The 27,887-nt window shown below is 43.0% G+C and overlaps 1 protein-coding gene across 2 annotated transcripts in view; it reads left to right on the top strand.

The window, feature by feature from the left end:
• Positions 1 to 1,854: 1,854 nt before the first annotated feature.
• Aass (aminoadipate-semialdehyde synthase) overlaps positions 1,855 to 27,887 on the top strand; it is a 55,849-nt gene continuing 29,816 nt past the window's right edge. Inside the window, exons 1-8 of one of the 2 annotated variants that reach the window (XM_051151862.1) lie at positions 1,855 to 1,889; positions 14,622 to 14,798; positions 17,287 to 17,371; positions 21,195 to 21,262; positions 21,361 to 21,507; positions 22,704 to 22,782; positions 22,903 to 23,030; positions 26,474 to 26,622. In XM_051151862.1, coding sequence (XP_051007819.1) covers positions 14,712 to 14,798; positions 17,287 to 17,371; positions 21,195 to 21,262; positions 21,361 to 21,507; positions 22,704 to 22,782; positions 22,903 to 23,030; positions 26,474 to 26,622 — 743 coding nt within the window. In that variant the 5' untranslated portion in view covers positions 1,855 to 1,889; positions 14,622 to 14,711. Of the gene's footprint in view, positions 1,890 to 10,871; positions 11,082 to 14,621; positions 14,799 to 17,286; positions 17,372 to 21,194; positions 21,263 to 21,360; positions 21,508 to 22,703; positions 22,783 to 22,902; positions 23,031 to 26,473; positions 26,623 to 27,887 lie in introns of those variants that run through there. The other variant, XM_051151861.1, reaches the window with a different exon arrangement.

The following is a 27,887-nucleotide window of genomic DNA, read 5'->3' on the forward strand; positions in this document are numbered from 1 at the left end:
GATGAAAAGACCCCATCGCCCCCATCGCCAAAAATTCTGCGGTCTTTTGCAGCAACTGGGCTTCCCTTTCACCAATAATCTCTCCTGGGCTATGCTGAGGGACTCCAACCCTGCCATACAGTGTCACGCCTTAGCTTCTTTCCTGGACATTTTCACACCTTCAAAACCAGCATCCTCCCAACTAGGGCTGCCAGCGTAAGGTACCATCTTGGCCATGTCGAGAACACAGGTCCCTGTAATGCTAACTCCTAGGAAACACTCTCCAGAAGATTTCACCTCCCTGATGCTGGTCTTTTCTTAATCACCAGTGATTTCGCAGCCCCAACTGAACAGCATTGAACATTCCAGCAAAAAGAAAGGTTCACTTTAGTAATTCTGGGATCTTGTTAATCACAGCTGAATCTTCAGGCCCAGGTAACCAGAACCACAGACTCTTAATTCAAAATAACAAATGGTTCTGATAGAGTTTTTAGACTTCTGTCTGAACGTCACTAGCCAGGTACGCGTTGTCTGCGTTGCCCTCAACGTTCTTCCACACCCCTACCCAACACCCCACTGAGATCTCAGCACTCAATGGCTTTTCTAGTTCAAAGTTGCAAAATATTTTCACAACCCCCCCCCCCTCAGAACACATGGTCAGGTCTCTCATAGCAATTCTCCACTATTCTGGCCAGTTTATCTTAGTCAGGGTTTCTATTTCTGTGATGAAATGCCACGGCCAAAAACAATGTGAGGAGGGAAAAAAAGTTTATTTTGTTCACAATTTCATCTAAGAGTCCATAATGAATAGTAATGAGGGCAGGAACTCAAGAAGAGCTGGATCCTGGAGGCAGGAGCTGATGCAGAGGCCATGGAGGAGGGCTGCTTGCTGGCTTGCTTTCCATGGCTTGCTCAGTCTTTCTTATAGAACCCAGGACCACTTGCCCAGGGTAACACCACACACAGGGAGCTCTCCCCACGAACCACTAACTAAGAAAATGCCTCACAGGCTTGCCTACAGCCCAGTCTTAGGGAGACATTTTCCTGATTGAGGCTTCCTCCTGTCTGATGACTCTAGCTTGTGTTAAATTGACTCAGACTGTCCAACACTTCAGGCTTATGGCCGTAAGCTTGCCTTCATAAGTCTCAATGGGGAGAAATTTGTGAAATCAGGAACGATGGCGCCATTCTGGCCTTTACCCTGAGGCTCCACTATCGCTGAGGCTGGTCTTTATGAAGCACGCTTTTCAGCCACCCTGGACTCTTGTTATATATACACCCACAAACTTCTGTTCCTTGAGTGTGGTGTGCTATACATAGCATTTCTCAGTTTATCATCAGCTGTCAGGATTCTAAAAACACTAAAACTCTCGTCGGGCTGGGCTGGGCTGGGCTTCCTAGGTGTGTCACCGACTGTGAAAAGCTCTGTGAAGTGTGTTTCATAGAATAAACTTTTTCCAGGAGATACGCAAATCTACTTAGTAGATAACGTCCAGACATTTCTTTCGTGCTTTTTCTGCCCTCGCAGGCTTTCTGCCACAAGCAGTTACAAATCTGGTCAATAACTATCTAGGGAGGACCTGGTACTATAAGCTAAGTAAGCTCCAGGGTCAGAGATCTTTCAGGCTGATGAACTTTAGGGTAGAGCAGGGCCAGGGCATGACCTAGTACCTGGCAGCGCCGCCGATTGGCGGAGGAGAAGGTTGTTCCTTTGAGGCTGCCGCTGATTGGCTGCAGGAAGGAAGACTTGTGACGTACTTTCAAAAGTTAAGCGAACACCTCCCCCTTCGCCTGGTTCCCCGCCCCGCAAGCCAACTATTATTATTATTATTATTTTGCAAGAATATCACAGCCTGTAGGATTCAGACTCAAGAGCTCTGGGCGCCTAGGGACTATCCAGAACCCACAAGGTGAGGAGGGAGCCGGGAGGGCGACGTGGATGCAGGCGCGACCTCTGCCTGCAGGATGCACTCGGAGCTCCCAGCTCCACCGCGGGACTCCAGCTGTTGGCCGGGAGATCGATCTCCCGAGCCGCGGGGCGACCTCGAGGGCCCCCGCTGTGGCAGAACTGGGGAGAGGACAAGCTTTAGGCCTCCTCGCTGCCCAGCCTTGCTGGGGGTGGGCGGTGGGGGGGAGGGGAGAGGAAGGGCTGTGGGCTCAGCTCCTCAGCTTCTAAATAGGAAAGGGGGAGGGGGCGATGCACTTTTTGGTGGGTGGGCGCCGGTGATTGGGGGCTCTGTGGCTGGGGAATACCGGTCGATGATGAAATTAAAGTTGCAGAGTGAATAACTTAGTTGCTCTTGGACTGAAAGCTTCTTTGCGGGTGGCTGTTGATGGAAGGAGCTAGAATCTCCCTGAACTCCTAACCCGCCTCCCCCACCCCAGCCCCCTTCCCCTTTGCTTGGTGGAATTCTTGACACCGAACTTCCCAGGTCCTACCTGCAGGATTAGGTCTGGCCTCTGAGATAGACACTTGGCTGGGTCTGTACTCTAAGTGAGATAGGCATGAGAAAGTTGGGCAAATTGGGTTTCTGGTCTCCAAAGCTCTCGACACTGTGGGCGGCTGTGTAGGCGAGGCCAAGTGCTCTAGAGAGGGCCTCTGCGGACACACTTCGTTACCAACTGTCTGCTTGAATGGAGAGCGAGCGAGCTGCGCAACAGAAGATGAATTTATTCCTAAATCTGTAGAGTTGGACGTTTCTTGGATATTCTGGGCCTTGAATTGTGAGACTGTGGGTAAGGTGTAGCTGTGATAAGGCTCTGTATCACGCACTGAAACACCAGTGATGTGCACGAGGTCCTTCAAGTTCTTTGTACAAAACACAGATGGCATGGTGCGTATGTGCGTGCGTGTGTGTGTTCGTGTGTTTGTGTGTGTGTGCGTGTTCGTGTGTCCGTGTGTGTGTATGTGCGTGAATGTGCGTGTTCCCCCCCTCTGTGTGTGCGCGCGTGTGTGCGTGTATTTTGATACTCACTCCTCCAGGCTGTGAAGGTGAGTGGACCTAGGGCTGCATAGCTGGCTGGCCGTGTAATTTGGTTGTCATTCTGTGAAGTGACTTAAGGAGACAAAAGGTTGGAGTTTATTTATTGCAGGCGTTTTTCCCAATCATCTAGAAAATCATATTTCTTATCACAATTACTGTGTTCAGTGAATCCAAAGTGTCTTCAATTTAAGATGCATCCCTTTTTCAGCGAAGCTAAAAATGTGAAAACATGTCTTTAGCTTTATTGAAATAAAGAGTTAAAATGGTAATGCATTTTACATGTTCGTTCACCCGTGTCAAAAGAGTGGATCTCAAGAAAGCCCCTTTCAGTTTGGATTTTTCCCAGCCCCACCACCCAACCTCTGGAAAGCATAATTTACCACAGTGTGGCCCAGAGCAGAGGCAGGTAGTGTCGGCCACTTGGGGGTGTGGCTACGCTAACAGTGGAGGTCTGGAACCTTTGTCCTCCCTTCATCTTTATTATCTGCGGCCTGTGAGACTGGGTCAGCTCATCCGCTCCATGAAGGGTCACAGCAGCCTTGAAAGCTGGATTTCTGTAGGTGATCCCCAGACAGGGAAGATGGGAAGCAGGTTCCTGGAGTAAGTTCAGATGCTGGGACCATTTCAAGGAGAGGAGCCTGAACTCCTTGCATGGGTCTCCTGTTGGAAACTTTGGCTTCGGGTTAGTGCGGTTAATAATATAATGCTGAAGACTTAGGTGAGTGTCAGGGCTTGCATTTTCTGATTAGTGTGCTTCAGCTGGAGTTTCATAGGCTGATTTGTATCCTGTAGCACCAATGCATTTGTGGTTCACACTGCCTGCTTGCTCTCTACTGAGCTTAATGGAATAGAATAATATTTCCGAAGGGATTTTTTGTTTTTTTTTAATTTTATGTTTAAACATATTCTCTCTCTCTCTCTCTCTCTCTCTCTCTCTCTCTCTCTCTCTCTCTCTCTCTCTCTCTCTCTCTCTCTCTCTCTTTCTCTCTCTCTCTCTCTCTCTCCCTCTCTCTCTCTCCCTCTGCTTTATGTGTGCCAGAAGAGAATTTGTGTGAGTCAGTTTTCTCCTTCTACCATGTGGGTCTGGGGTCCCAAACTCAGATTACCAGGCTTGGAGTCTATGTCAAAAGACATGCTAGAGGAACTTTTGTATTATATACAGGCTGGATGTGGAAACTAAGGTCAAGAGAAGAAGCCCACAGCAGATGATGTAGTCTCTTTTACAGAAAGCTTCCCAACTACACCATAGCCTATGAGGTCTTGCCAGAAAATGGTGTGTGTGTGTGTGTGTGTGTGTGTGTGTGTGTGTGTGTGTCTGCACTGGGGTGGGAAAGATGAGTTGACAATCTAGTTCTTATTATGTATCTATCACGTGTACTCTACTGCATAGGTTTTTATAATGTCTATTTAATTTCTCTAATTATTTTAAAGTAAGTAACTTAAAATTTTTACCTGACTCACAAAATTATAAAGCTATATTGATGGGTATCATGTGCTGTTTTGAGGCATGCATGTATCATGCATTGTTTGGATCCAGATAAATATGCCACCTCAAACATTTTCCGTTTCTTTACTAAGAAGATGGTAAAAATCCCTTCTGGTCTTAAATGCATAGTGCATTAATGTTAGTTATCTAATTGTGCAATATATTTGCTCTTTTTTTAAATGGTCGAGGTTTTCTGACGCACCAATCACTTGGAATCCATAAAGTCGTAAACCACATTTCCTACGCTGGACTGAGAAGTCCAGCAAGGAAGCATGTGTACAGCAAAGAAACGTTTTGGACTGCACTGCAGCACAGAAGGTTGTTCTCCATTTCACTGAGTCAAAATCTGTGAGCTAGGAGAGCCCAGTTTTCTGCCGGATTGTTTGTTTTATTTGAGTGGGTTCCCATCATGTAGCTCCAGCCATCCTGAAGCTCACTTAGGACCAGGCTGGCCTCGAACCCACAAAGATCCACCGGCCTTTACCTCCCAAGTGCTGGGATTAAAGGCCTGGCTTTGAGAATCAGGTTTTTATGTCATTGCTGGACGGCAGTTGAGGGATTGAGACAATGTTCCCAAAGCAGATAAATTAACATTAAGAGAAATGTCCTCTAAGTCTCCATCCATATGGTTACTTTGTTGCTGTGACCAAAAGAAAAAAAAAAAAAAAAAAAAAAAAGAGCAGTTTGAAAGGAAAAAAGCTGTATCTCAGCTCAGGTTATAAGAAGGGATGCAGCCCATCACAGAGAGAAGGTGTGAGGCTGTGGGGAAGGAGGTTATTGATCACAAGTGGTCCTCAGTCAAGATGTAGAAAGAGATGAATGCTGAGACTCAGGTTTCCCCCTTTTCCTTTTTCTTCAGTTCAAGGCCCCAGCCTGTGGGGCGGTACCTCTACATTCAGGGAGAGTTCTCCTCTGTTGAGCTTCTCTGGCTTTGCCTTGCACACAGGCACCCTTGCACACCCTCGCACACACACACCCTTGCACACACGCGCCAGAGGTGTGCCTCCCAGGGGACTCTAAACCCAGGCAACTTGACAAGACTCAACATCACAGTCCTGGCAGCTTTTTGCTTTATTTTTAGTTTTTGTTGTTTGGTTGTTTGTTTTAAATTTATTTGATTTTAACCATTTTGCTAAGACTTTTATAATAGGTTCCACAGGGAAGCATCTGAAAAATGTGGAAGAGGAAGTGAAAATCCGGGGCCAGTGCTTTCCCAATTCCAGGCTTGGTTCCAATGAGCGTTAAGTTGGGAGGGATTTGGCTTAGCTGAGACTAAACCATTGTTAGATGCTTTGTTAGCACTGGAGCTCTTCTGAAATTCCCAGGACACCATGGTCTGGAGAATCGGTGATGCAGTCCTGGGGCCACGGCGCTAGTTTGCATTTACTAGGAGGATATGGTATAGCGAAATATGCCATAGTGTACTCTATTTTAAAATGCTAATATGTGTGGCTGGGGAGATGGACCAGAAATGAAAAGTCCTTGTGTATTTGCAAAGAACTGGAGTTTGGTACCCAGCTCCCATATCAGGCAGCTCAGAAATACCTGGAATTGCGCTCCAAGGGCTTGGGTGTCCTCTTCCGGCCTCAGTGGCTATATTAACGCTGATATGCACACACACACACACACACACACACACACACACACACACACACACATGCGCACACACACACACACTAAAATAATTTGTATTTTATATATTAACTTATTTCTTCATCTGAGGTCTATGTTAATCCTTAATGCTTAACGCAGGTGTATGTCTCTTGATATTTAATCCAGGTGTATATCTGCTTGCTGCAAACAAATTGGCATTAAAAAAAACCTCCATGTGGTTTAGTAGTTCCAGTCACTGAATTATGAAGATTGGGGTTGTTTTAAAGATTTAAAACAAACTGTCCCTAGGACATGCCTGAGTATAGAGACCAAAGATGGAACATCTGGTCTTAATTTCTTCAACAATGAATGTTCACTTCCTAAGCTTATTCATGTTCCAGTGGAAGCGGCCAAAGTTAAGGGAAGCTGTGCTTGGGTCTTCATGTTTTGTGCTTGCACATAGGTCTAGTGAGTCTCACGTTGACAAAGTGTTTTGCTTGGGTAGATGTTACACAGAGGGTTGGAGGAACTTAAGGGGTTTTTAGTGTTTGATAGAGGAATTAAAAGCTCTGTGAAAGGCCTGGGAGGTGGCTCATGTGGCAAATTACCTGCTGCGCAAGTGTGAGAAGCCAGAAAGAGCAGCTGCAGACACTGTTACATAGGAACTTATTGCTACGGAGCGCTGCTACCAGTGCAGATCTCTGTGCAGCCCACCATGATACTCCGGTGACTGTTAGAGGTGTGCCACGTTCCCTAGGAATCCTATGTGAGTAGGAATATCCTGCTGAGCTATTTTTTCCCCCACAGAGACCCAGACAATACTTTTAAGCTTACATTTGTGTATTTGGTATGTTGGCCTGTCCTTGTCTTTCCTTGCTCTTTCTTCTTCTGTTCTCAATCCTCCTTCTCTTATCATCTCTCAGAAATGTCAGCTGATCGCACCAGAGTCAATGGGTAAGCCCCAAATCATTCCACTTTGCCAGAAAATAAACATGACATTTACTTCCTAATATTTTCGCAAAGATGATAAAATCCTGGGCCAGGAAATCCATCAGGGCTCTTGCTGTCACTGCGGGTAAATACCTCCTTGTGTTGGTGCATTCCCGCAAGCCCAGCTGATGACTTACTTATTTCCTCCTGTTTTCATGGTGCTGGGGTGGAACCTGCTCTCTGCTAGGCACGTGCCCTTCCTTTGAGCTCTATCTTCAGTCAATTTCCTACTTCTTGATGACCTTAGGTGACTGGAAAGCTCTGTCCTGTGACCAAGTTTCAAAGTTCGCTAATTTATAAGTGACTGGTAATACCTCCTACAATCTCAGTCCTGTTTGTTCCTAAACACCCAGAGGTCTAGAGCTTACCTTGGCAGGGACTCAGGGAAGACTTGCAGTCTGCCGGGGAACAGGGGTCAAGAAGGGAGAATTGATAATTGACTAAAGTGGACGGTGGACACTAGATTTCTTTTGACGCCAGAGCTGGCAAGAGTAGCAGTGTCAAATCCCCCTGTGTAGCACAATCAATCACTGGCCTTTGGCAAAGCACAGAAAATCACAGGCTTTGAACTTTATCCTAGGAATTCTACTTCCACTCAAAACTGAACCACCCAGTCAGACCCCAGTGTTCTATTCCTCATCCCTAACACAGGGACAGTGATCGCATCTACTTAAGAGTTTTGCAAGAATGAAATGAGTTCGTTCGTATCTGTAACGGGTGCAACGTAATGCTAGGCTTATAATATTTAGTCAATGGTAACTTGTTTTATTTATTTTAAAATGTAAATTTCAGGAATTTAATGATTTTAGAATTCCTTAAAAAAAGTAAATGTATCTTCCTAAGGTTCAGTCTCTGACTTTGTCTTCTCCTACTTCCCTTAGACCCATGAGTCTCAGTCTGTGGGTCCCCACCTTTTTGTGTGTTGCGGGAGTGAATGACCCTGTCACTGGGTCACCAAGACCACCTGAAAATACACACATTTATTAACATTATGATTCACAATGGCAGCAAAATTACAGTTACCAAGTAGCAGTGAAAATAATTTTATTCTTGGGGTCACCACAACATGAGGAACTATATTAAAGGGTCACAGCATGACGGCATCTAGGTAGGTTGAGAACCACTGCTGTAGACTGTGTGACTTTGCATGATATGTGTGTCTCCTGCTGTCTCCAGGCCCACACCGACTCCAGAAAAGGAAAGGATGCCACTGAGTTTGGGAAGGTGACTTTGGGTAATATCAAGCTTGGGATGGGGCCTGGAAGAAGGGGCAATAGATAAGAGGAGTATGCACATGGACCTTTATTTAAGGACAAGAAGGGAAGCTCAAAATATATGGCTACCTATAAATTCAAGAAATGCAGAGAGAGAGAGAGAGAGAGAGAGAGAGAGAGAGAGAGAGAGAGAGAGTGTTTGTGTTCATAGGAAACACTGTCTTTGGAATTGGTATTTAAGAAAAAGTTATTCAGGTTCATGAGCCATTGCAAGTGATCTTTTGGTTGGGAATATTAATTGTTATAGAACTGGACTTGAATTGAACATAGTTCTTTGAAGAACAAAATTATATAAGCCCAAAACAGAAAAAATGCATGTAGTGTTGGCAACCATTTACTGAAATGTTAAACACCTGGATTTTTTTCACCTGTAGGATCACCTGGCTCTTGGAGAGCTTAGCTTGGGGAGACAGGGTCCCAAAAAATGTATTGGCCATGAAAGCTGTCCCCAGCCATTGGCTTTCAGGCTCTTGTTTGTTTGTTTGTGTTTTTAATTCAAAGAATGAAATGCATACCACAGAAGGTGAGTTTTAGACAGGAGTTCATAGAATCATAGGTGAGAGCTTAAGCGTGCCGAGGGGCGCTGTTCTAAAAGGCAAGAGCAGGCCCAGGAAACAGGGTTGTTTCTAGCTGCTCCTCTGTGAGCTTTAAAAGAGTTTATGAGCCGGGCGTGGTGGCGCACGCCTTTAATCACAGCACTTGGGAGGCAGAGGCAGGCGGATCGCTGTGAGTTCGAGGTCAGCCTGAACTACAAAGTGAGTCCAGGACGGCCAAGGCTACACAGAGAAACCCTGTCTCAAAAAACAAAAAACAACAACAACAAAAAAGTGTTTCTGGCAGAAATGTGGGTGAGGCAAGGGAAAAGGAAGGAGCTGGTCAATCCAGCTGGGTCACCCACAGATTGTTCAGGTACTTCCTCCCAGTCCCCTCTTTCTGTACAGGCTCTTCTGGAATTCCTGGCCTCCAGCAAGAGCATGCTCAGAAGTTTCTTTTTGGGGTCCCTAGCTACCTGACCAGTTTCTATCTCTTGTTCCCATCACACAGCTTGTCCTGGCCAAAGCCCGCACTGCTCTCTCGCTGTGTGATCTGTTATGTGTAGCTGTTTCTTCCTGGACGTCTTCCTTCTTGTTTTCTCCTCTGGTTCTGGTGTGAAGTACTCTGTTTTCAGACAGCAAGTATTTGTGGGTGTTTGGTCACTTTCCCATCTGTCAGAGTGGTGTTCCTTAGAGCTTGAATTCTAAAGAAACAGAAATGCTTTTCACAAAGTTCTACTGTGCATTATCTGTAATGAGTAGGACATTTCTAGAAGTGTGAAATCAAGGATAGGGTTTTTTTGGGGGAGGGGGAGAATATATAATCCCCACAATTTGCTTCCAACATAACGTAGAAAATGTTAACATCTGAATGATCTAGAAAATTGTCATCAGTAACATGTTGCTTCAAGATGTATACAAATAGTTAAAAAAGGATGAAGTAAATTCTTTTAGACCTGGATATTTGTGTAGAAAAGCCTATGTAAAACTAATTTGTATAGGTAGGATACAGAACATTTACTTTGTAAATACATTTGTTCTGGCTGGGTAAATGAGTGGAAGAGCAGCGAGAGAGCTGGCTGAGACCTGCTGGGCTTCCGTAGAAAGGGCAGAAGTCTGAGTATGGAGAGGAGCCTCACAGGTCTGGGACACAGAAGTCAGAGTACTGTCATATAAGGCCATCCTTCTCATGACCCACTACTGTGGTCAAAGAGTCCGTGTGATTGATTGGTTGGTTTTTATTAACTCACAGCAGTTGAAGAAACAGTAGTTTTGCTAAATTCAGTAACAATGATGTCTAGAAAAATGATCATGAGGTTTTTGTTGTTTGGTTTTTTTGTTCTTGCTTGTTTGTTTTTGTTTTTGTTTGTTTGTTTGTTTGTTTGTTCTATAGACAGGGCCTGGTTCTGTAGTCCTGGCTGGCTTTGGCTTTGATCTCATGTTGACAACCCCTTTGCTTCAGCCTCCGGAGTACTGGAATTACAGGCGCTCCACCAAGCTCCGTTTATGTGGTATTGAGTTTATACATTCTTTCCTTTTGTTTCTGCTGATACATTGCTTTGTGGACAGTTTCAAAAAACAAAAAACAAAAACAAAAAACAAAAACCCTTGCGGCCACCAGGGGGCAGAGCACACTGAGTGAGTCCTGTTTAGTAAGTATACAGAGAAACCTTTGCAGGACATTCTTTGAAGACTCTTGTATACAATTATAGGAATTTCAAGCTTTGTGCCATCAAAAAGGGACCAGTTTGTAAACACTAGTATTTGTTATCTCTTTGTATAATAGATTAACGTGTTTAAGCTTTTGAAAACATGTTTAATATTTAAGAAGTGATGTTGACCCATGTTTGGAGACTTTAGTTTGCTTTGTTAAAGGCGCATTTACCGTTAGAGATTTGTCCTGCTCTTGTTTGTCAGCTGGGTTGATTCTATTTTGCAACAGATTTCTAAGGAGACCGGAACTGATCCATGAGCCCTGCGCCCTTTTCTGTGCTACTGTTGAACCTTTGTTTTACAGCTACTGGACTTGAAGATGCTGAGAGCGCAGAGCCCGAGGCTGGCCAGACTGAAAGCGTGCCTCTCCAGGGGTCTCCACCAGAAGCCTGTGATGGCACTGCGGAGGGAGGATGTAAACGCCTGGGAGCGCAGGGCACCCCTGGCTCCCAAGCACATCAAGGGCATCACCAAACTGGGCTACAAGGTCTTGATACAGCCTTCCAATAGACGGGCCATTCACGACAAGGTGACTACTTTCCACTCTTCAAATATCTGTGAATACAATGGTGCTAGGATTAAAGGCATGTGCCACCACCTCCCAGCCTAATGGTGTTTCTCATGCAAGCACTGTATTATTTTCACACTTAAGAAATAGCACCCCTCCCCTAGGTCTAAGACCGATGACGGCCCTCCTCCCCCACTATATGGTCATAGGCTATCAAGTCTCATCTTGGTAGCCTGCTTATTCTTTCTTTGAGTGCCATCAGGCCTTCCCACCCAGAGAAAGTGGTCAAATATGGAGCACCAGAGTTCATGTCAGAGTCAGTCCCTGCTCTCCACATAACTGTGGAGAATGTCCTGTCCATTGGGTAGATCAGAGTAGGGTGAAAGCAGGAGGGAGGGAGGAATGGGAGGATACACTTGAGGGGATAACAATTGAGTTGTAATCTGAATAAATAAATATAATTTAAAAATATAACAAATTAAAATTAAAAAAATGTGATTAATTAAAAAAAAAAAAAAAAAAAAAGAAAAAAAGAAAAGAAAAGAAATAGCATCCCATAACCTGTGCTGTTTTTGTTGTTTCTGTGTTTTAGACAGGATCTCATGTAGCCAAAGTTGTCTTTGAATTTTCTGTGGGGCCTTGAATGACCTTGAACTCTTGACCTTTCTGCTTCTACCCTCCCAAGTGCTGGGATGGCAGACCTTAGGCAGCCTGACCTGCCTCTCATATGGTCTGTGTTTAAGTTCCCCACTTGCCTCAATTGAGACTGGCCTAAGCTTCAGTTGTGATCTGGAGCATCTCCACTGTTGCCTGATTTTTTAAAAAAATGTCATTGATTCTATTTTGAAGATTCTGAGCTGGACTAGTCTCAGGCTTAGGCTTAGGCTAGATGTTTGGGGCATAAATATCAGTCACATATGCTCTTCTCATAGTGTAATGCAAAGGTTCAAGGCACCAGGTCACCGGATCATCAGCAATGCATGATCACTTGCTTAGGTGGTTTTCAGAAGATCTCTCCAGTGTAGAAATCTTTCCCATCCTTTGTCATCACTGTGTAATCAGAGGCACAACATTTTGGGATCTGTGAAGGTTTTGGCCTTTGGCTTTTCCATAGGGTGTGTGTTAGCGTCCGTTGGAAGTCATCATCTGAATGAGGTTTACACGGAGGCTTACAAAGCGAGCCCTGTGGCACTAATAATACTAAGGCATTATTGCTCTTAGGTTCTTTTAGGGGACAGAGTTTAGAAGCCCAAGTGCGCATCTGCGTGTGCGCGCGCGGGCGCACACACACACACACACACACACACACACACACACACACACACACACAGAGTTTTATCATGAACTAATAATATTCCATATTAAAATTAAAACTGGAAGGTGTTTTTAAGGTTTAAAAAGTAGTTTCAGAACCATAACACCACTATTGCAATTAACATCCCATTATACAAAAAACAATGTTACTAACAAGTATTTTTCTTTTGCCTTTATTTTCACAAAGTTTATTCAGAATTTTAGATTTTTTTCTGTGATTATGTTATCAATGTGATATAGATACACATAATTGTAATGTTTGCTTTTAAATTTCTTTGTATTTAATTTTTCGAGTATGTGTGATATTTATACATTTTATTCAGTCTTACCTTCACCCTGATCTCCTACATTCCGTTCTCACCCACCTCAAGACTGTCTTTGGTTTCGGTTTCTTTGGCAAAAATAAGCATCTGTGTCTTTGTGTGTGTGTGTTCTCAGTTAATTCTTGTTCATGTACAGAAGGCCATGTCATGTATATTATTCTGTATCAGTGTATAAATGGGTATGAGTGTATAAAAATACTATATATTATTTATATATAAACACATCTCATTTAGTCAACACTGTATCTCTGGCATTGCACCATATTTTATTCTATTAATGGCTGTGTGCTAATCGCTGCATTGTATGCATTTGTCATGGCTTATATATAACGAGACTAATATAAAAGAAAAATGTTTTAAAGAAACCAGGTAGAAAAAAATGTATTTGTATATTACCAGTTTCTCCTGCCCACCTAAACTTTGTCTGAAGTAGATTCCAAGCTCGTGCGTCTTCCTTTTACTGTGTATGCTCTTGTAATTCTCCTCAGGTCCCGCCATCCCTTCATTTAAAAATCTTCTATGCTCAGCTCTTACTCCTATGTGCTAACTAGGTTATCTTGATGAAATGTGTTCCCTTCAGGTGTCCCAATGATAAAGCTGGGATAGGTCCATCTCATGGGAAGTAGGTGAGGCAACTCATTCAAAGAGTCCATCAAAAAGTGCAAAAGGGTATCTCTAATAGTCAGTTAGCGTTGCTGTGATTTGTTATCTGGTAGATCTCTGTTGGGGGATGGTCTGATGTCCTAAAGGGAAGAGAGGAAGGCTGCTATGGGTTAGATGGAAGAGACACACATGACCAGCGTGGATGGAGATTCCAGCCCAGACAAAGAACATATGGGATTATGGATGGGAGGTCACTTGACAGAAGTTATTAAAAGCAGATGGCATGGGATTGAGACAGGGATCCCACGCCTGAGGCCCTACTATAAAAAGTAGTTTAGAGGATTGATAACTGCCCTACCCTAGATTAACTAAGGCTTTTAAAATATAACAAGTGTCTGTGTCTTGATTGTTAGCCAGGCCTATAAATAATACAGATAAATTAAAAACAATAGCTCTCACATTAGCCATGATGGCACCTTTCACATTGTGTATTCCATCCACCCACTCTATGCTTCTCACTTCTCACTTTCATGTCTGTGCTTGTGTGCACCTGCCTTCAGCCCTCTTGCCCATGCTGTTGTAGTCCCCACCTGCACCTCTCATAAGCCACCCAACTTTTTGAATAACTTTATATTCTGTTTCTTTAATTATCTCATTTGGCAACTGTCTTAATGGCCGCTAGCCTAGACTGTTCCTCAGGTTCTCCTGACTGCAATGCTTTTTTGAGTGCGACCTCTTGCTGTGCTCCTGACATCTTCTATGAGTTCCTTCATGGAGGTACCTTGCCTGTCTTTCATTGTGTTATTTCTAGAACAAATCTCATTATTAGAACAATAATAGATGTTAACTGAGCCCCCCAAAATGAAGAAAATGTTGTACATATGCCATCTCTCAGTACAAATAAGTAACAAATCACCACTTGCTATAGTACAAGAAAAAAGTTTACATATTGTTTGTTTGCCTTGTTTTTGTTTGTTTGTTTGTTTGTTTTTTAGAAAGGGTCTCCTTTGGTTCAGCCTAACCTGGAACTTGGTAGGTAGCCAATGATGACCTTGAACATCTGCTCCTCCTGCCTTCATTTGTGATCAAAGTATAATCTGTTAAGTATGAGTGATTAGTGGATTTTTCAAATCTTTTTCCTATAAATGTCAAGCCAGATAGGTTTACTTTTATTGATGAAACATAAACATTAGAAGTAGCTATACTGTTATTTGCTTTAATTCATGAAACTCCATCCCTCTCAAGCTTGTTTGTATTTTTGTTGGGGAAAGCATGAATACTACAATGTAGGGAAATGACCTTTGGTCCGAAACATCCCCAGGAGTACGTCAGGGCTGGTGGCATTCTTCAGGAGGACATCACAGAAGCCTGTCTAATTTTGGGAGTGAAAAGGCCTCCAGAGGAAAAACTGATGTCCAAGAAGACTTATGCCTTCTTCTCCCACACAATAAAAGCTCAGGAAGCCAATATGAGCTTGTTGGATGAGGTTCTGAAACAGGTAATTGTGACCAGTATTCATGAGTATTAATGTGGCAGTAAGCAGTGCGTCCTGTCACTCAGTGGGAGAGGTGGTCCGTGCAGGGTGCCCGATGAAGAGCTGTCCTCTTCCGCGCAGGCCTGGAGTTTGAAAAAACAATGCATCTCATTCTTTTATGTATTCTGAAGTAGAAGCATAAGCATGGTTCCCCCTCAAAAAGTAACTAATTTATAAAGTCAAGTATGTAGATACCACCACATAGGACTGCAGAGCTGGAAATAGCTTCAGAGATCATGCACAGCTCTAATGGCAGCAGAACGAGACTGGAAATGCTTCTACATTCATTACTATGCCTGAGTGACAAAGTATGTTTTGAAGTTTAGGTGAAAAGATTAGCAGCCACTTAAAAGGGGGAATAATGCCCACTGAATGGAACCTGTATTGAGTGCCTACAATGAGACACAGTTCAGTGCAATGAAAACACAGAATAGCAACTTCCCTTATATCCCTGGTGCCATATTCACTGGGAAGAAACAGGGTAAGCAAGTAAGGCAGCCTACGTCACCAGGCAATGTGGCTAACAGAGACCCAGATAGTACCAAAGGAGAAAGGAGCATGGACCCCAGGAGGGGACAATGCAAGTGAGGATAGGGCTTCATCCCAAAGGAAGCATCTGAGAAGACATTTAAAGGAGACAACAGACCAAGCCATATCTGATGGTAAACAGTCTTTCAAGCAGGCAGGCATGTAAAGAAAGACCCAAGGTCTTTGTGGACGGGTGTGTAGCGTGGGCCCCGTGCTAAAGTGCTCAATCAGCCTGCTGTGTGGATGACGGTCGGAGGTGGGAAGAAGACAGCAAAACCAATCAGAAGAAGTAGTCCAGGGCTGTCTAGACTACAGGCCATAGATGAAGCTGGCTGGCTACTGGATGGTAGTGCAGATGCCGTGACAACTGGTTGGTCCTAGATGCAATACGGAGGTGAACCCTACAAAATGCCCTGAGGACAGGAAGGTGGAATCTAGGGGGAGAAGTCAGAACCTAGGGCAGGGGCTTGAGCAACTGAGAAGGGTCACCATAGACTGAAAACATGTTCCTGTGAGAACAGGCTTGGCAGGGAATGTTGGGAGCTGAGGTTTTTACCTTGTCAGATATCTATGTGTTGATAGCCGTTAAAAACTGATGGTACGTTGGACATGGTAGCCTACGAGAACAGCCCTTCCTGGCAGGCATTTGGTCACGGTTAGAGACCAGGTGGTGTCTACAGTCAGGTGATTGGATGAGTGTAGGGAGTGAGCAGAGGTACAGAGCACAGCTGAAGCTCATGGCCTGGAGTAAGGATGTCAGAACATTTGATGTCGTCTGAGACTAGAACAGAGAAGAGCATTGAATAACAGTACTGGCAAGGAAGGCAATGGGTTTTATATGGGGCAATGGGATATGTCCCTATTAATTTCAGAACCACTTGTCCTGGGTAGTGGTTAATTTGTTCTGAAGAATAGACTCAAAGCAATTAATGAAAACCGTGCTGCAAAAACACTTCACCTGATGGAAATAAACTCTTTGAAGGAGAACTTCTGAGACTTTCTGATATATGAACTTTTGGTCCTCATTAGAAAATTAATAAAAATAGGCCCAGCAGGATGGCTGTTGGGCAACATTCTAACAAGTCATTTCACACTGGAGATGCATTAAATGTTTTTACATTTGTAAACTTGATTTTAAATTGTATAGTTTCCCCCCTCCACGTCCTGGGGATGCAACATGCTAATCTAGCACTCTGTGTTAGATTTAGCAGTATACCCCAGGCTGTTAACTCCTATGATCTTCAAAGAGATAAAATGACTGCTACAAATATTGTATAACTATAACATAGCATTTATGAATACATTAATGGGGTGTTCATGAGAGAGGGGAGGTCTTTGAAGAAAGAGAAAAAGTCATGTTTGGCAAAGACGAAGAAAAGAAATGTAAAGATGGAAAGATAAGAGAGAGAAAGAGGGAATAAAATGGAGAAGAGAGGGAAAGAGAAAGCGTAGGGACATATTCTTACCATTTTTAAAGTGAACAAGGTATTTCAGATTAGGAGTAATGTGCAGGAAGACCATGCAAGAAAGGTTATGGTTCAACAAGACTGGCTGGCGAGGTCTAGGGATGAGCCGAGATTTGCTCGCCAGCAGGGATTAGGAAAGATGTGTTTTCTTTGGGACCAGAATGGGCAGGTTGGGGCAACATGGTAACCTAAAGGAAATCTTTGTCTCAGTTATTTCTTTGCCTTACATCAAGGAATGTTTAATACAAAGTTCATTTCTTTAGCTCTCATTACAGCTGCCTTGTGACCAAGCATTTTCAAAGCATTTAATGGTGCACCTGCTGGCAATGGGTTTGCAAGTCGACATGTATTTTCTAAGAGGGAAAAACATAAAGTTCTTGCTTTTTTATATGTGTATTCTTCAATAAATTGAGTGGAGTTTACTTGGCCACTACCATTTCTTCTTTCCCTTTCTTCAGGAAATCCGACTTATTGATTATGAGAAAATGGTGGACCACAGAGGGTCTCGGATCGTGGCATTTGGGCAGTGGGCTGGTGTGGCAGGTAGGTATGCCACAGCTCTATGGAGTTCTCTAAGTGTGTCTCAGGAGCGCATGTGTGTTTTCTCTTTCTTGTGTTTATTTCTACTGGTAAAACAAAAACACAAAAGAAAAAGGAAGCAGGCACAAGGTTCTAGCTTTTTGGATGCTCCTGTTGGAGAAACAAAGCTATGTTTGATAATGGCACACCATAGGTAGAAAATCTTGAGCAGGGGTTGGGGGAAGTGAGACTTCTTGACCAAGTGTGGGGTGAGCTGTGTTGACTATTATTCCTAGGCCTTTTGGGACTCACCCAGGTGACTGTCCTGTTTCTCTAGAGAATGAACAGATTGGAAATAAGCTGATTGACTTAAAAGTAATGTCATGCTCATAAATGGGGTGTGGTTCTTATTCCTTAAAAAAGCATAGCAGAGCGGAGGAGAAAGGTACCACACAGTATGGCGTCAGTGCTACTTGCAGGAGGAAGGGCATTGAGCTGGAAATAGCTGTTGGGAGGCTGTCCATGGGAGGCTGTCCATGGGAGGCTGTCTATGTGATAGGGCATCAGAAGCTAGGACTTGATGGAGGATTGAAACCTACTTAAGCCAGGAAGAAGGAGGGAAGACAGGCAAGGGTAAAGCCCTGCTATCAATAAAATTGAAAAAAAAAATCTAGGTAGATAAGACAAAAGGGAGATGACACTAGGTAGAGGAATAAATATAAGAGGGAACACTGCAATCTGATCTGCAAACACTGAGAGAACAAAAAAGTATGAAGGCTAGTGAGCTCGACAAACTCATGAATTAGACAAACCTTCAGAAGACACAATGAGCAAAGACATGACAAGAGGACATTGATTCTAGAGTAGAAAGTAAATGCTACCCATAAGAAAAGGAAAACATTTGATAAAAGGAATTTTAAATATTGTATTGATTAAGTTATTTATTTACTTTACATCCTACTGAGTTCACTTAGTGTGGCTTTTATGTGCACATGCTTATGGCTGAACATTTGGCATTGAATTAGCCTATCAGGGAGCTTGTTCCTGGAGAAAACCGATTCTCCTTCTCTCCGCAGTCATTGGTTTCCTGTCATTCTTCCTCTAGAGGTAGGCCTTGCTGAAGTCCTCTCATACTTTTTGGCATGGCAACTGGTGCTATCACTATGTGGACTTGTTTAGGCATGCTTGTTGGCATGGCAACTGGTGCTATCACTATGCGGACTTGTTTAGGCATGCTTGTTGGCATGGCAACTGGTGCTATCACTATGCGGACTTGTTTAGGCATGCTTGTTGGCATGGCAACTGGAGCTATCACTATACAGGACTTGTTTAGGCAGCCAGTTTATTGTTGCTTCATGAGGACAGCTTTCCATTCATGTCTAGAAGACAGTATTTAGCAGCAGACAACTGTTTCCATGGCTCATACAATTCTTTTGTCTTCCACAATTTTTCTTGAGCCTTAGGTGTAAGAGTTACACTATAGATGTTATGACTAAAGGATGGTTGGTTGGTCACTTATTCTCTGCTTTTGACTAACTGTGGGTCTCCAATATAGTCTCTATCCACTGAAAAAAAGCTTCTTTGATGAGAGGTCAGCTATAGCTATTAGTGAGGATAAGGATAAAGATTTATAATACAGTTAGAAATTATATTGCTTTTGGAAAATGACAATAGTAAAGTCTCCAAAAAGTCTGAAGTCAATGTGCCTTCCAGCCGTGGGTAGTTGGCTAGGTTTATAGTGACACCAATATATCCCCTCTTATTGCTCAGGCCTTCAGTGTAATTAGACAGCTGCTGGTTATCCCTCATATAAAAGTGGACTGTTGTCTCACTGGGAATACATTGCTGGACCAGCCATTGTTGTAGTTTGTAGACTCTACAGCTGAGCAGGTCTACTGCTTGTTTTTCTCTCTTGGAAGCTTGCACAACACCTCCCCGTCCTATCAGAGCTCGTCCTCAGGGGAGAGGCTTCCAGGTCAGTTCCAGCTTGACTCCTTCAAGTCCTGTGTCTGGTATATATGGTGTCTCAATCAACAGGGTCTTACCTTCAAGCTCTGGAATGCAACCAAGTGCAGGCGCTGTAGCCTATATTGTTTGGGGCACTAGGATTCTTGATAGATAGTTTATCACCCATGTGTCATTCCATTTAAGCTAGACACATACACATATCATATGGTGCAATGTATTGGAACATATTGTGTGTCTATGCCACAAAAAAGTTTTTTTAATAGAAATTTGTAATAGTCTGGAAACAACCCAAAGTACATTAAGAAATAAATTGATAAACAGATTGTGATATAACCATAAGATTGAAAACTGCAGCAATAAAAGAAACAAAGTATTGATAAATAAAAAATATGCTCGATGAAATGAGACAAACAGTAGAGTATGTGCTTATAATTTCATTTACATAAAACCAAAGATACAGGCAGTGGCAATACTTTCCATCTTAGATTTGTGATACATGGGTGTGACTGTTTGTTGATAGTTATTAAACTAAACACTTCAAATTGCATTTTATTGTATATAAATAATTTATTTGAAAATTGTCTTCAGCAAAATGGTAAAAGAAACCTGGGTAGAGTTGTATGTGTGACAGAGGGATTGGGAAAGGCATGGAATTTTCTAGTCCTATAAACAAAGGGAGAATAGATAGTGGCATCATTGCTATAGGTTGCTGAGTTCTAGATGTCCAAGAACACCCCACTTGAGGCATAAGAAAGATGACTGGCTACATCACGAAATAAAAAGAAAATTCCATGCTGGAAGTATGGATTTGGGGATCATCCATACACAGAAAGTAGTTACATTTAGGCTGTATGAGATTATCTAAGGGAAAATGAAGATGTTAAGAGAATGGAGCCCCAAAAAGAATAGTGCGAATGATAATACAACACACACAGAGAAGCCAGGTGGTGGTGGCGCAAGCCTTTAATCCCAGCACTCTGGAGGCAGAAGCAGGTAGATCTCTGAGTTCGAGGCCAGCCTGGTCTACAGAGTGCGTTCCAGGACAACCAAGGCTACACAGAGATACCCTGTCTCGAAACAAGAAACAAACAAACAAACAAACAAAAAACAAGACAAGACACACAGAGAGGTACTTAAAGAAAATAAGATTAATTCTGGACATGGGTCTGGCTGTACCTCACCACAATGAGACTGAGACTGAGACTGGAGGCTGGCCTGAACTACCTAGTGAGTTCAAGGGTAGCCTGGGCTATAGTAAGACAGGAAGGAAGGATACATTCAAGTCAGTGATACTGAGGGGAAATGAGAGTCAGCCTAAGAAAGTCTACATTGCCAAGTAATTCTGACCAATAAACTGGGATCTGAAAAGTGCAGCAAGTTTAGTGACATAAGCCACACATATCTGTTAGGACCCCTAGGCCAACATGGTTTGTTTGCTTGCTTGCTTGCTTGCTTTTGGTATGGGAGGTGAGAGTGTCTTTACACACCTGTGAGAATGAACCTATGGAGAAGAACTCTAGGGAGGGGCCGTCAAGAATGGGTTCCCTGCTGTGAAGGGCCAGGACAGGTTGTGGTCAGAAGACGTGAGGAGAGATTAACCTTTGCTGAAAAGAGCCAGAGTTAGAAGAACCGACGAGGATGTAGATGGGTGAGGGTGTTTGACAGAAGGTAGAGGACACAAGCAGGGTGTCCTGAGGTCCCTTCTGACTCTGAGGTAACATAGTCTTTGGTTCCTTATGGCACTGAGCAGATGTCACATGGACAAAGAGAAAAATGTATTATTTCTTCTGCTAAAAGCCTATGAACAGAATTGATTTTGTGCATTGTTATTCAACTCTACTCAATTAATGGTCTTTTTATTGATCTGGTTCTGTGACAGGAATGATCAATATTTTACATGGAATGGGTTTAAGGCTTCTTGCTTTGGGACATCACACACCCTTTATGGTGAGAGATTCCTTATTTATTAGAAACTTATTACCTTTTCAGCACAGAAACATATTTGAGCTAGTGGACTGATGTGAAATGTGTATACTTGTTTTCAGCACCTTGGCATGGCTCACAACTACAGGAACAGCAGTCAGGCTGTCCAGGCTGTTCGTGATGCTGGCTATGAAATATCTCTGGGCTTAATGCCAAAGTCAATAGGACCCTTAACATTTGTATTCACGGGGACTGGCAACGTATCAAAGGTAACTTCACCTGCCTTCTTGGGAAAGCGATCTGAAATGCTGAACATTTCATGGGCATTTCAAATTGAATGAGTGACCATTCAATTTGAGATATTTTTTAATAATTTAAATTTAAATTTAATTTCAAGTGCAGTAGTGTGAGGGTGTCACATACCCTAGAACTGGAGTTACATTGTGACCTGCCATGTGGGTACAGGGAATTGAACCCAGGTTCTCTGGAAGAGAAGCCAGTGCTCTTAACCACAGAGCCATCTCTCCAGTCCCTGGGATATGTTTTTTGTTGTTGTTGTTGTTATATGTTTTTCTTGTAGCAAAGAACAACATCAGCCCTAGTATTTTCTTTGCTTTTAGCCTATTTCATCGGTTAGAGCAGCAATCCCCATCCTGTGGGTCACAACCCCTGTGGAGGCGACCAACCCCTTCACAGGGATCAGAAAACACAGATATTTCCATTGCAATCCATAGCAGCAGCAGCAGAAAAATTACAGTTATGAGATAGAAATGAAAATAATTTTATGGTTGGGCTCCGTCATAACACAAGGAACGATATTTAAAGGCTGCAACATTAGGAAGGTTGAGAACCACTGCATCAGAGGCTTGAAGGAAGTGTCCCTTCACGCTCCGCTCCCATCTCCCCTGCCTCCTTCCTTCTTGGCCCTCTTCTGTTGATAACTGCGTGCTAATGACATAAAGCACTATTTTTCAGATGCTATGTTGTTCCTTCATTAAGTACTTGGAGCCCTGCTGATAACTAAGGAAGAGTAAGACTTCTTTCTGGAGTGGTGCTGCAGTTGCATCTGTAATCTCCCCGGAGAAACTTGTAATTGAAGAATAGGTCTTTAATGCAGATGTTTCACAAACATAGCCTCTATTAGTGTTATGTTGCAAAGCATGCATCTGACCTTTTCTTTCGGTCGTACACAGTTTTCCCACTTAAAGTAATTTCTATAGTGAGGAAAAAAAAAAGGTAAATAGACATACATTGCACCCGCACTTCTCGACACTGATGTTCTGAAGAACCAGTTAAAATGGCAGCCCATCATAACACAACTGAAGCCAAAGCTGCTTGCAGAATCTTACCTCTGGGTTGCGATTCCAGTTATAAGGCAGATCCAGTGGACCGATGCAACTGTGAGTCCTCGTGTTAGCCACGCCCCTGCTGAGGTTTGGTTCTTGTACCCATGCTCTATTTACAGGGAGCCCAAGATGTCTTTAATGAGCTACCTTGTGAGTATGTAGAGCCTCATGAATTAAAAGAAGTTTCAAAAACTGGAGGTAAGGGGCGAGGGAAGACCTTACCTCTAACTGTTCTTAATAGTCTTTGTGCTGATGTTTTATCACCATAAATCGTTATCATTTGTCACTCACCTTACTAATTTCCTCTTTCTTTGTAAGACCTCAGGAAAGTGTATGGGACGGTGTTAAGCCGCCATCATCATCTTGTCAGGAAAACAGATGGTCTGTATGATCCTGCGGAATATGAGAAATACCCCGAGCGCTACACAAGTCGTTTTAATACAGATGTGAGTCTCTACGTGCCTTTGATTTGGTTGCTATGACATGCCACAGTGAAGCTGTTTTCTGAGTGGGAAACTGTGAATGTGTCCCTTGACTCTTCAGGTCCTTGGAGGACTGACTGAGTTCTTTGGTTCTCATCTGTTGGTTTTAGTAGTTGGCTCTATGGTGAAATGCCTGGTTGAGGTGGGCTTTGCTTACTGGTTTTGGTAGTTTCTGTGAACATGTTCACTGCTTCACAGTCTCTCTAAGCATGCATTTCTCATCAGTTCTAAACCAATTCCTGGAGAGCCTTGTTTCTGTGTTAGCCTATGCCAGTTAGCACTGTTGGCAAAAATACAATGTATCTGAGGCTTGGTCTTAGTACAAATGTGTCCTAACCTTCTTAAAGTTATTTTTTCAGTATGAGGGAATGAAACTAGTGTTTCTCACATCTTTGAAAATTTTCTACCACTGAGCAACATTCCCAGTTATCTTTTCTATGGCTGAAAACTGTAACTACAACCTGAGCTAGCATCTTAGTTGGCTTTAAAATAAAAGATCCAAGGCTTGGTAAAGAAAAGAGGTTATTTAGCTTACCTCCTGGGAAGCCTGGAGAACAAGGCATGGTTCAGGCTTTTTCTTGGGTTCCCACTGGCTACAGCACATTATGGTGGGAGGACATGTGTATCTCCATCTGTGTCATCTCTTTCCTTCTTCTAAGTAAACTACGAGGATTCATAATGGCTGTTGCATTCTCTAATCTAATTCAATCCCTTTCCAAAGGCCCCATCTCTTAACAGTGTAGATGCATTCAGTTTCTAGTCTCTAAATACCATGAACTTAAGATTTGGGTAGTTAATCTTTATGTGACTTCAAGGGACAACTGTATTTCAACTACACTATTATGTCCCTGGCCCCATAAAACTTATCTCCTCACATTTATAACATATGTGCATTTCATACCCAATACTTCAAAAGTCATTTTTTTTTTTTTTTTTGGCAGAAGGATGTTTTGAGACAGGGTTTCTCTGTGTAGCTGTCCTGGACTCACTTTGTAGATCAGACTGGTCTTGAACTCACAGAGATCTGCCTATCTCTGCCTCCCGAGTGCTGGTCTTAAAGGCGTGTGCCACCATGACCAGCCTACTTCCAAAGTCTTAACATATCAATTAATTCAAATTCTAGAGTCTTACTTGGAACTCAAGTTTAACATTTTTGGCTGCAAAGGCATATAAAATAAAAACCAAGCTGGATATTTCTAAGGTACAATAGCGGGCTAGCCTCATGGAATGTACTCCATTCCAAAAGGCAGGAACCGGCAAGAAGAAAGGAGTCATTGGACCAAGGCAAAACCAAAACCCATCAGGACAGCCTTTAACTCCAAAAGCTCTGAGACAAGCATCTTGTGCACAGTGTGCCAGATTTTGGACACCTTCATCCAGGCTTGGGAAGCTCTACCTCTGTCAGGTGGCTGCTATCATCAACTGTACATTGGAGTCTGAAGCATGGCTTACCTAGGAAGCATGCTACCTGATGCTTCTCCTATGCCTAGGAAGCATGCTACCCGACGCTTCTCCTAGTCAGTCTTGCATACTTCTGGTTGCTTTAGTTTCTGAACTCTCTTCTTTCCATTCCCATGGCTTCACCATGCATCACCACACTGGGAGTACATTGTAGCCATCAACTCTAGGAAATGTTTGTTTGCCTGGCTCCTCAGACTTTCTTTTGAAATGCTCTACTTCAAACATTCTTTTTCCTCTTTCTTTTCCTCTTCCTACCTTTATTTCCTTTCTTCTTCCCTCTCACCCCCACTTCATCTCTGCCTCCTTTTTTTCTTTTGTTTTCCTCATCCTTTATTACTTGTCTTTTTTTTTGTTGTTGTTTCTTTTCTTTTTTTCTTTTCTTTTCTTTTCTTTTTTTTTTTTTTTTTTTTGAGACAGGCTCCTTCTCTGCCTAGGTTTGTTCCTAATTCATTTGTATTTCATGCTGTCCTTAAACTCTCAAAGTTTCCGTCTCTGTCTCCTGAGTACCGGCAGTGTAGCACAAGCCACCGCTTTGCCTGCAGACTACTTGTAACTTTGCTTATGATGCCCAGGACAAGGCTAGAGCTCTGTGTGTGACAGGCAGGTACTTTCCCAGTGACTGACACCCCCAGCCTGTTTGGGGATTTTTGTTCTTCTGCTTTTGACTTCTGTTCGCCAGTCAGTTCTAAGTGCCTAAACATTTTCCTAGTAACAATTCCTTCTTTTAATATTTATTTATTTATTATGTATAGAGTATTCTGCCTGCATATTCACCTGCATGCCAGAAGAGGGCACCATATCTCATTGTGGATGGTTGTGAGCCACCATGTGGTTGCTGGGAATTGAACTCAGGACCTCTGGAAGAGCAGCCTGTGCTCTTAACCGCTGAGCTATCTCTCCAGCCCAACAATTCCTTCTTAATAGTCAGTGTTACATACTTACAACAAAATACTCAAAGGCAACTTTTTAAAAAGAAAAGATTTATTCATGCACACAGTTTTGGGAACGGTTTAAATCAAAGCTCAGGAAGCCTCGCTGCTTTGGCTGAGGGTTAGGGATGGTAAGGACCAGCTGTTTGGAATAAGCATCTCAGAACAGAAGAGAGAAGAGAGGTAGAGGGGAGACTGCCATTCAGTCTCCTCTTAAAGGCATAATCCAATGGCCTGAAGACTTCGCACCAGGGCCTACCCTTTGAAGCTTTCACTTCCTGTAAGCAGTGCAAAGGCTGGGTCTTCAGGGACGGTCAGCGTGCAAGCACATATATCAGCCTGCTCAGCCTGCTCAGTGTTGCTTGTATGGATATTATGATTTCGGGGTGACAACTGCACTAGACAACTGCCTAGAACTATAGGCAATGAGGAATACTGAGAGTGAGAGATAGTCTTTGGTAATGGTGAGCCCCTTCATTGACTTGCCATTGCTAATTTTATCTTGAACCTTAAGTATTAGTGATCAGATGCAGATGTGTACTGAAACTGATAGTGATGCACTTGCCACGTGTGCATGTACATGTGTGTGTGTCAGCAGTTCCCCAGGGAGGTCATGTGACTCAAGGCACCCTGAAGACTGTTATCCTCATCCGGCACATAAGAGCAATAGGGTTCAGAGAGGTTGAGTATGACTAGACTGATGTTCTATGGCGTTTGAACTGGAAACAAGAGTTCTAGGTCACTTGAATCTTTGCTATTTTATTTTTCCTACCTATGCAATGTATTACAGAAAAATAAGGATATATTTATTATATTCATATCTGATCATGGAGTAATTCTATGGGTGAGTATTTTCCTCAGAAGATGGCAGGTGACTTGGACAACAAAATATTCTGTAGGAGCAACACTGATGATCTGCTTAAGGTTTTACTGCTAGCTCTAACACAATGTTCTTTCAGTACATGGTACTGACATAAGCTACACCCTGTTTTGTTGAACATGTAACTTGCTTTACAGATTGCGCCCTATACAACTTGTTTAATTAACGGAATCTACTGGGAGCAAGACACCCCTCGCCTGCTCACTCGCCGGGATGCTCAGAGTCTCCTGGCCCCAGTGAAGTCCTCAGTTGTCCCTGTTGAAGGATGCCCTGAATTACCACACAAGTAAGGACTATTTGTCATCAGGCAGTTTTTGTCCTGTGTTTATTTTTTGCTTTGCTTTTTTGTCTAGCTTCAGGGCCCTTATTAGGGGACCAAAGACCACAATGTTTGTGCATGCCAGAAAACTCAATTTCTTGGAAGCATTTTATACACCCATCCTCTCCTGAGACTGACTTTGGACTTACCTTCAGTTCCAAAGCCCTGCTCCCCAAAAATCCCTTTGAAAAACTCACAATCTATTTTACCTGTGTTTCTGATTATTCTTTCTCCTACTGGAATTTATTCTCTCAAAGACAGGGGCCTTTTTGTCTTGATCATAAGTATTTGGTATTAAATCGATATTTAAATAGTTCTTAAATATTGAGAGTATTAAGTAATTAATATTTGTGAGTCATCTTATCTACTAGAGAGGGATTCTGCTGGGCTAAAGTTCAGAGACGCATAGTGGAGCTGTTTGTTGCTCTGAAGCAAATGCCAATGGAACACACGACCAACAGATAGTGTAACAGGAGGTTAGGTGAAGTAGACACACTGGTAACAGAGAACAAGGGTTGGGTCCTCCGATGAGCACGGAGATGATAAGCATAACCCTGCCATGAGAGTGAAGCAGATTCTATTGTAGCAAGTAAGGGATGCACTTGGGATAGTCCCCAAGGCAGTGCTTCCCTCAGTGAAGGAAGCAAGAGGCTGTTGTTGGGGACATCCCGTATTTACATAAGGAACACGTGTATATTTACACATGCACCCTGGCGTTAGAGGTGGACACACTCCCGGATGAGCTCAGTTCAGAGTAAGGCTTCTTTATGCATTGCTTATTCAGAAAATGAGGACTGGGGACCCTTCTTAGCAGAGAATTTGCTGTTTCAACAGCAAACTGTATCTCACTTAAGAAGTATGGGTCAGAATGTGTTACTGATTTTGTCCTTGTGAGTTGCTAGGTTTCTTTTTTTTTTTAATGATAAAGCAGTACCCCTGCAAGTTTAGTAATTGTTCTTAAAGTGTCTAGTGAATGGCTAACTCGGGGCTCAGCAAAAGCTTTCAAAATATGAGAGGGAGCCGGGCGTGGTAGCGCACGCCTTTAATCCCAGCACTCGGGAGGCAGAGGCAGGCAATTGCTGTGAATTCAAGGCCAGCCTGGTCTACAAAGTGAGTCTAGGACAGCCAAGGCTATACAGAGGAGAAACCCTGTCTCAAACAAACAAACAAATGAACAAAACAAAAACAAACAAACCAAAACACTAAAACAAAGCAAAAAACAAACAAACCAT

Source organism: Acomys russatus, chromosome 10 (assembly GCF_903995435.1).
Source record: "Acomys russatus chromosome 10, mAcoRus1.1, whole genome shotgun sequence".
NCBI classification, from domain to species: Eukaryota; Metazoa; Chordata; class Mammalia; order Rodentia; family Muridae; genus Acomys; species Acomys russatus.